Here is a 9,523-nt window from a genome sequence, read left to right as displayed (position 1 = left end):
GCGCATTAAACAGCTGATAAAAGGAAAGCCTAATGCAAAAACTAAACATCCCTCAGAAGGCCCCTCCACCATCCCTAGCTTTACTAGTGTGACACGCACTACAAGCACACCTACTAATATAACAATCCTCAGTACGCAAACAACACAAAGCTACTCCGCTCGGAAAACACTCTCGTCTGCGAGAAAAACTGAGGCAAACGACACAAACAAGAAGCCAACAAGTGAATCTTACACTAAAACCACATGCTCACGTCGAAACCACCACAAACCAGACACAACAAACATAGACGCAACCAAAGCTACAACCGAATTTTTTCACGCAAACGCCTACCCGCTTACCAGCACACGCACAGAATCAAACACAAACAGCCATCAAAATAAACAAAAAACAAGTCCCAGCAGCTTCCAAACCACAACGCTGGGCCACACGCCGGTCCACAGGCAGAAAAACAAACAACTGACCAACACTGGGAGTTAGCCCTTCCCAAATACACCGAATCGAATTCTCGAAAGCTAGGAAACTTACCCAAATGCCCACTCACAACAACTTCCACCTCGCCACATACAATCATTGCGTAAATAACAATATATACTCCAAAGGACTTAAATAAAAAGCGACACCTGCTCTACGCATGCTATCCTCGCAATACGAAGCAAACTGGCAAACAACACTTAACAAAGCTTACTTTTCTCTCTTAAACATACCGAAGAAACAATGCATCGATCGTATTGAACAATCTTTTAAAAAGATACATAATATGATCCTAACAACCGATAAAAAAAGATCTGCAACAATTCGAAGCAAAAAAAGAGAAAAATTTGAAGCAGAAGCCGAATAAGAAATTGATTTCAGATCGGGGAGCCCTCCACCGAGAATCCACTCTCGTCACACAAACAACTGACCACACGAACAGACAAGTACCAAACACAGCTGACACATCCGTACAAATCGAAAAGCAGTCCAATGTCATAGACATTTAGGGTCACTAAGTCGTGGAAGCGAGGTGTTAACCACTGATATACCCCGGCTTAGTGGTTTACGCCTAGTTTGCACGACTTAATGACCCTACCTCAGTTTACCTGGACCCATGTCCTAGAGCAAGCAATTAAATTTGCCCTATATATTAAAGCAATCACTATAGAAATAATAAAGCAATCGAAAACTGCTGAGAAACCTAAGAAATCGATCGCTTTAAAAAGCCGCATTATTGCTAACCTCAAGTCACGTGAAGACATTATAATAGAGGCGGCTGATAAGGGTGAAAGCATAGTGATCTGGCCGGATAGAGAAGTAAAAGCACGAAGCTTATACTCTAAGGCGAAATTGCCCGAAAAAGGAGTAACGGAGCCCAATAGGCGCGCGCGATGAACGGATAGACCGTTGAGGAGCAACCACAGAGGGAAGCGTACCGCGCGCAACCCACTGACTCCAAACACGCCACATAGGGATGAACCGCCCAGTAATTGCAGGTAGCGCGAAAAGCATTGCCAAGGTGACTAGCCGTCCTTCCCCTTCTCTGCTGGCTCAGTCTTTCCCCGTATTTTGCTGGCGACAGTTCGCGTTGCAACGTGCTCTGAGCGCTCGACCAAGGCCCCCTGGATTCGAAGATTTAGGAATTACGGCGTGGTGCTTGTGTGTACGCTGGGATGAGCGTGGGCTGCTGCTTTTACGTTTCGCTGCACCCATGAAGTCCTGAGCAAGTCTCTACACACTACTTCTCCGCGCTGTATATCTCTGGCTTCAACATAGTCACGACCAACGCACGACAGCAACAGTTGGGAAGGCCAATATGGCGGCCGAGAAAACAGCAGGCCTATCGGATATATACTTCAGTCCGACTCAGGGAAGAAATCAGTGCTGGATTCTCAAGCAAGCAGGTTATCATTCTTTATCCTACTCTACTTGTCGCGTGTGCGATACGGATCGCGCTTGCCGGCAACGGGCTCGGTCGTGTTGTATATCACACGCACGAAATGCACCGCCAAGGTCAGCTTGGGAGTCTGCAGTTCGCCTGTGCTTTGCGACCGCCTGGAAATCGGCCGCCATTGCCGTCAACCTCCCGTACGCTCGCTCATTGAGTGATCGCCTGTCTTCGCCGTCACGATGAGTTCCGGGCTGACGATATTGGGCTAAGACTTCGTCGCTATGTTCGGAGTCAACGCAAACGCATTGCGGATTCTCGTAAAGAGCTTGGTTGTAGCATGTAGCACGCTGTAAGTGCACCAGCAGGGGCTGGCACGGCTTTCGCTAGCGTGAGAACTAACTGAAAATCGGTCGCCATTACAGCTGGCTTTCACGTCAATCGGCCGCAAGCAGCTCGGCGCCATTCGTTTGCCGCGGCAACGGACTCGCGTTTGCGTGCTGCACTCGCTCGATTATGCGGAAAAGGGCCGCATTACTGTCGATTTGTTCGGCGCTAGCTCCAAACCCGCTCTGCGCTGTTTGGGGCGGCGGCCAAGCGTACGCTCGCTCTCCTGTTCGAACTTCGCTGGCGGCAGACACTCCGCGTGCAGCGCCATGTTTGGTCTCGCGTTCCCTTGCTCGAGCTGAACAACGTCGCTCGCTTAAGACTCGCCAACTTGTTAGTGGCACGGTGGTTCGCGGAGTTGTGGCTGCGGCCGCCGCTCCTAAGCTGTTGTGCTACGGGGATCGAAATGAGTCTTTGACGATGTGTGACATCACGGTTGTGGGGATCTGAGGCGCGCCCGCGACCATTTTCGCGGGCATTCCGCCACACGGCCACACCCTCTTGCTTTCCTGCCCTGTTAACACCACGTGGCGATAGATGGCGCCACGTGCGGGCACGGCGCGCGGTACGCACGCGCCGAGGGAGCGCTCTCTTCTCCGTTGGTCGGCGCCGGGTAAGCACGTGTTTTCCTTCGTCCGCGTCCCCTTTGGGAATCGCCGGACTGCAGCCTGCCTGGGGTGGCCTTGGGCACCTCGGCAGGCGTGTTTACTTGAGTGCTAGCTTCGGTAGCGTACGCTAAGCCCACAGCGGTGCCTAGTGCTTGAAGTGGTCGTACCACAACGAGCCGCACTTGCCGTAGGCCCAGCGCGTACGAGGTTTGCCCTAACACTCGCGACCGGGCCCAGTGGCCATCGTGAGAGTGCGCAGAATAGCCGTGAGGGACCTTTTCCCGACCGGCGTGTCAAAGCTCGCCATTGCCAGCTGCGACGTGCTCGCGGTTTTCCCCTTATTGTGAACGTCCGCGTGCGGGTGCCTTTGCTACCCGCGTCCCGGGAGCGGACGTTGTGCTGTTGTTCGGGGGCCGCCAGAGGCAATAAAGTGTTGTGTACTGTTACATTAGAACACTGTCTATTTGCCGCGCCGCGCTAAACGCCTTATCAGTTGAGCGCGCGCGGAGCGGTGCGCTACACGCGAGTAAACGGAGTAGCGGCCCTGTGGCTCGCTAAGCGTGAACCCGCGGTGATCGTCCGCTGCAGTTAGGAGCGGGGTCACCATACTGGCGCCCAACGCGGTATCAAAGGCTCATTAAGCCTTTGATTAGTCTTAGCCGAGTCAGCCCGCCTTTGCGAATCAGACTCGCCGCGTTTACCCGCGTTATGTCTGCTCCGCGTGAGTTCTGTCCGCTGACGCTTTTAGCAGATACCGCATTGCTCGAGAACAGGGCCAGTGCCCCCCTTGAGCATCACATTCGCGCACCCTCACGTGTCACAAGCCCCAGTCGGGATGACACGAGGCGCTACGTATCAGCTCCCATTGGAGAGGTAGCGCGTTTTGGGTCCGGGGCCATAGCCCAACCCGAACAGTGCACAAGGACATGGACTACTGCTCCCTTTGGAATGCATGGTAGTTCCATGTCACAGCGCTCCGAAACGGCTCTCAGTGGAGCTTCCGGGGCGCAGATCGGCACCGCGGCCTCAGCCGTTGCCGAATTTTGCCCGCTGGCTGCTACGCAACCTAGCAGCCAAGCTCATTTCGAGCACGCGCCTGCACCGCTAGCCGCAAGCGGCCTAGCATTTTCACGTGAAGCTGCCCCAAGAGTCGGCTGTGAAAAACAGGCGCTCCCCAGAGTCGCGACGGCCGGTATCCATTTTGAAACCGCGCCGCTTATCGAGCTCGGAGACAGTTCCCCATCGCTCGCCCGCGCCGCTAAGGCACCGACAGCTTCCTTTGAAGCGGGCGCACAGACGCTGCTGCAAAATGCCGCCCAAATGATTCAGGCACTCACGGGGGCAGTCCAAACGCTTTCGGCCATTCCGAAACGCCCTCATCCCGCTGTCACGTTGGCCGTTCCGACCTACAGCGGGTATGGTGATCTGCAAAGTGCAAGAGATTACCTGGACTCCCTCGCACGTTATCAGAGAGCCAGGGGTCTAGACGACGAGGAAGTGCTCGGACGCGTCGTCCCGGCAGCACTGACTGACACGGTGGCCAGGTGGCATCGGCTTTCCGGCCACCGAGCAGCAACCCTCGATGAGTTCCGCGCGGCCTTCCTGCGCGAATTCTTACCCGCTGACTACGAGAGTAGGATGCGGCGCGAGCTCGAGCTCCGCACACAAGCTCCTGATGAGTCGCTTCAGGAGTACGTACGCGCGATGGAAGACCTTTTTTCTATCGCTGAGCCCAGAGCCTCGAACGAGGAGCGCGTCGAACGGGTGATTAGGCAGGCACACCCGACTTTTTCGGCGTACCTGCGCGGCAGTCGCTTCCGTGATTTGGAGCAATTGGCCGTCGAGGCAAAGCGCATCCAAGGCGACATTCTCGCCGCGCGTTCCTATCACCCGCCACCGCCAGCCAGCAAGGCCCTCGAACCGCGCTGCGCGTGGGGAGGGGCCATGACCCTTTCTCAGCGGCAACAGCCCGCCGGAGCTGCCTTTGCGGCTACTCCTACAGCTGGGCGCGCGTGGGAGATAAGCGATCGAGCTTTAGATCCCTACACGTACGGGAGGCGGGCAGCCGGTGCTGCATCGCAACTCGACGCGCGCGAGCAGGGACGAAATCCGACCCAGCGCATTACCGGTGGTAACGGTCGTCAGAGCGGTTCCTTTGATCACGCGGCGAACCCACCCCGGCAGCTCGCAGCTGCTCCGTCGCGGGAAAGGGACCGCGATGGAGTGCGCTGTATCCGCTGCCGTCAACGAGGGCACATAGCGAGGGAGTGCTCCGCGTTTGTGCCTCCTGTGAGGCAGGGAAACGGGAGCGCGGGCCGTTCGTGAAGGCACGAGTGGCCGAACCCTTGCTTCTCCCCTCTGCGTATCGGGCAAGCAGTCTTTCTGGTGCGCACGCGCCGTTTATTTCGGTCACCATTGTCGGTCGCAAATTCTCGGCGTTGCTGGACACGGGCGCAAGCGCTTCGTTGTTTGGCGAACAGGTGTTGTCCCACTTGCAGAAGCGCTCGGTGCGCTTGCGGGACAGCCGAACGACATTCACCCTCGCGAAAGGCGTGGCCCAGTCGGCGGGCGCCGCGAGGTTGACTGTCAGATGGGGAGGCCGAATGAGACGCGCGCGTTTCGTTCATCTTCCCGGGCTCAGTGTTCCTGTGATTCTCGGTCGGGACTTTCTCCTAAAAACCGGTATCGTAGTGGACATTGCGAATGGAGGCTATCGCGACGGACCTTTTTCCGAGCTAAAGCCGTTCATCAGCCCTCCGGCGCTTTCTGTTGCCTGTGCAGTTGAAGCGTCAAAACCGTGTCACGTGCAAACTTCGGGGGCAGGCCCCTGCGCTATGCACTCGTCGGCTCAAAATCCCCATCGGGATCGAGCGGCACGACACGAAGAGGCTCCGCATCCTTTGATCGCCTGTGCGACTCAATTGAATGATACACAGAAGGCTCGTTTGTTGGCACTGTTGCGCGAATACGATGAGCTCTTCACCGATCAACCCGGCTGTACCGATTTGGTGAGCCATTCGATCGAAACTGGCGACGCGCTTCCTTTGAAGTGTAACCCCAGGCCCGTCAGCCAGGCCAAGAGGCAGGTAATTGACGGCTTGCTGGACGAGATGCTCTCATCCGGCATTGTTCGCCGTTCGTCCAGCGCCTGGGCGTCTCCAATTGTGTTGGTGCCTAAGAAAGATGGCAGTCATCGCCTGTGCGTAGACTATCGCCGTCTCAACGGAGTGACTCGTAAGGATGCCTATCCGCTCCCCACGATTAGCTCCATCGTAGGAAACCTCGGCACTGCGCGGTATTTTACCACATTAGATGCCTTTAAAGGTTACCTACAGGTCCGGATGGATGAGCGTGACTGGTGCAAGACCGCGTTCACGTCCCACAGAGGGTTATTTGAGTTCACTCGTATGCCCTTTGGTCTTTGCAATGCTCCTGCGACTTTTCAGAGACTCATGGACCACGTCCTCGGGGAAGCAAAGTGGTCTTACTGCATGTGCTACCTCGACGGCATCGTGATTTCTTCACGAACCTTCGAAGAGCACTTGGTCCACATTGCCGATGTGCTCGGGAGGGTGAGAGCCGCCGGGATGACGTTAAATCCCGCAAAGGCCCAACTAGCGCAAATCCGAGTTCAGTTACTTGGCTTCACGCTGGGCGAAGGCTCCATTGAGCCAGATAGGGAGAAACTTCGAGCAATCCTCGATTTCCCCGCGCCCAAGGACGTACGCGGCCTGCGCCGCTTTCTCGGAATGGCCAATTTTTACCGGTCGTTCATTCCGTCCTGTGCCCGAGTGCAGGCGCCCTTGACCAAGCTCTTGGGTAAGTCAGCTGAGTGGCGATGGGGACCTGAGCAGCAAGAGGCGTTTTGCCGTCTGTCTAGCGCCATTGCGGAGACAGCGCAGCTCAAGCTCCCCGACCTGACCAGACCGTTTGTTGTCCAGACTGACGCAAGCGATCTGGGATTAGGAGCAGTTCTCCTACAGGAATACGATGGTGTGTTGCAGCCGCTGGCCTTTGCCAGCCGCTCATTGATACCCGCGGAAAGGAATTATTCCGTGACCGAGAGGGAGTGTCTCGCCATCGTGTTTGCACTGCGGAAGTTTGATGTCTACCTTGATGGAACGAAATTTGTGGTGCAAACAGATCACAGCGCGCTTAGCTGGCTGATGCGGCTCCGTGAGCCTGCAGGCAGGCTAGCGCGCTGGGCTCTCCTAATACAGCATTATGACTTTTCAGTGCAGTATCGGAAGGGGAGCACTAACGTGGTAGCTGACGCGCTATCTCTTGCCCCAGTGTCAACCAGGAGCCTGGATCCCGGTGCGACAACCGCTAGCGGTGCCTTTGCGCAAGCAAGCGGCGTGGGCGAAACGGCGGCGGAGCCGCCGAGTGGAGAAAAGGGTGAGTGCGGCGACGAGCAAACCCTTTCCACGGGCCAGGCAAGCAGCGCGCCGCGAAGCGGGCGAGAGGGGGAACGAAAGGGAAGCGAACCCGTGACGCCAATGCGAGCGGAGGCGATGGCTGCAGTCCTGAGTGGGAACGATACCAAGCTCCCCTTTGGGAGAATGGGAATCGCTTTCAGCAGACAAGAGTTACTGAAGGCCCAGCAAGATGATCCGTTGTGTCGCGAGTTGAGCGACGGTCTCAGGGAGACGGAGCGCCGAGACGCTGCTGGTAGTGCGGCGGGCGCAGGGGGACGGGAACCGGCGTGTGTCGCTGGGTCCCCCGCGGATACATACTTGCTGGACCATGATGGACTCCTGCTGAAATACATAGCCACCGATGAGGAGTCAGTGGACCCGTTTAAGGTGGTTGTGCCCAAAAGTCTGAGAGGCGCACTGTTGCGAGCCTCTCACGACGAGCCCATTGCCGGTCACCTGAGTGGCTCCAAAGTTTTTGCGAAACTGAGCAAGGTTGTGACTTGGCTTGGCATGAAGCGTGACATTTTTCGCTATTGCCGTTCCTGCCACGTCTGTCAAACGGTGAAATCAAGGGGTGGCAAGCCGCCCGGCTTGATGAAACCGATTGTCAGTGAGCGTCCGTGGCAAGTAGCCACCTGCGATCTAATGGGGCCGTTCCCCAGGAGTAAGCAGGGGTTCATACATCTGATGGTAGTTGTTGATCATTTTTCCAAATGGGTGGAGCTGTTTCCGCTGCGGAAAGTGACAGCGCGAGCGGTGCTAGAAAGGCTACAGGAAGTGTTTTGTCGGTTCGGCTTTCCGAAAAGATTGATCACGGACAATGCGTCGTATTTCACCGCTCGGGTGTTTGGTGATACGTGCCGTTCCCTAGGAATAGATCACTGCACCACTTCGCCCTACCATCCCCAGTCCAATTTGACGGAGCGAACCAATCGTACGCTCAAACCGATGTTGGCGGCCTTTGCCGAAAATCAAAGGGACTGGGCAGACCATTTGAGTGAACTCGCGTTTGCAATCCGAACCTCCGAGAGTCGCTCTACTGGTTTCTCTCCCGCCTTCCTTAATTTCGGAAGGGAGTTGGCAAATCCGGTGACCAGTGTCATGCAATGCCAGCTCGGAGACGAGGAAGAACCGGCAGACTGTTCTGCTTACGCTTCCACACTTCGGGACAGGCTTTGTCGAGCTCTCAGTAGAGCGAGGCAAAGTTTGGCATCGGCCAGGGCCGAGCAAAAGGCCCAGTACGACCGAAAACGTCGCCACCTTTCATTTAAGGTGGGTGACCTCGTCCTGAAGCGCAACCACGCTCTTAGCGACGCGAGCAAGGGTTTCTCAACTTCGCTCGCTCCAAAGTGGCTTGGTCCGTACCGAGTGGAAAAAGCTTGGACTCCACTCGCGTACTTGCTGAAAGACCCGCTTTCGGGAAAACTCAGCCGTGCCCATATCGCAGACCTGAAAGCCTTTGCGTCAAGGTCTGACGAGCCTGCGCCAGCGCCCAGTGGCTCTTCGTGCAAGCAACGGCGCACACCCTGTGCGGCGGACCGCATTCGGACCACGCACCGGTATAATCTGAGGAAGCGGTCACCTTAGTGATTTCGCGCCGGACGGCGGGCTTATTTCCGCAACCGAAGGCCCTCATTTTTACTTGCTAGTCTCAGTTAGCTAACTTCTTTACAGCTAGTGCTTGCAAAGAAGTCTGTTCCGCCCAGCTGCTGCTGCTGATTGTCATTTTAGTGCTGTTGTTACTTGATGTTTTTTTCCGTGTTTTCTTTTTTTTCCTTCTCGCTGGACGAGGGGATTGTGATAGCTGCTTTAGCGGGCGGGGGGGGGGGGGAGAGGGACGAAGGACACTCTGGTGGTGCAGGTGTGTGTGCGTGTGTGTGTGCCTGTGGCGACAACTTAGGAAGCCACCGACCCCTACACCACTTCGGACTCTGGAGGTGTTCGGAGACCTGCACGAGGCCAGCTGTCGCAGACGCTGTGCACGACTCGACCGACGCCGCAGGACGCCTCGCAGCCAATGGATTTCGCGACCATTATTCCAGCAGAAGGGCCGGCTGTCGCAGCGAGGTCCATCTGAACATCCACCGAGGCGTCGTTCGTCGGACTCGCAGGGCTGTCGTCAACATCGACGAAACGAAGGTGAGCCCGTTCCTCGCATGAAGGCCTCAACCAGAACCCTCCCCTTGAACTCTCGCATCCACGCCATCACCCAAGTCAGACATTACGTGACGCTGCCCCTCCGAGCCGT

The 9,523-nt window shown here is 56.3% G+C and overlaps 1 protein-coding gene across 1 annotated transcript; it reads left to right on the top strand.

Moving 5' to 3' along the window:
- Window positions 1-3,800: 3,800 nt before the first annotated feature.
- Window positions 3,801-5,182, top strand: LOC142767717 (uncharacterized). The gene has a single exon (XM_075869932.1). It carries the CDS (start codon window positions 3,806-3,808, stop codon window positions 5,180-5,182), a length of 1,377 nt encoding a protein of 458 aa, XP_075726047.1. The 5' UTR covers window positions 3,801-3,805.
- The last annotated feature ends 4,341 nt before the right edge of the window (window positions 5,183-9,523 follow it).

This window comes from Rhipicephalus microplus, chromosome 7 (assembly GCF_043290135.1).
Source record: "Rhipicephalus microplus isolate Deutch F79 chromosome 7, USDA_Rmic, whole genome shotgun sequence".
Lineage (NCBI taxonomy): Eukaryota > Metazoa > Arthropoda > Arachnida > Ixodida > Ixodidae > Rhipicephalus > Rhipicephalus microplus.
Note: the sequence above shows the minus strand (reverse complement) of the source record. Positions and strands in the feature narration are given on the sequence as shown.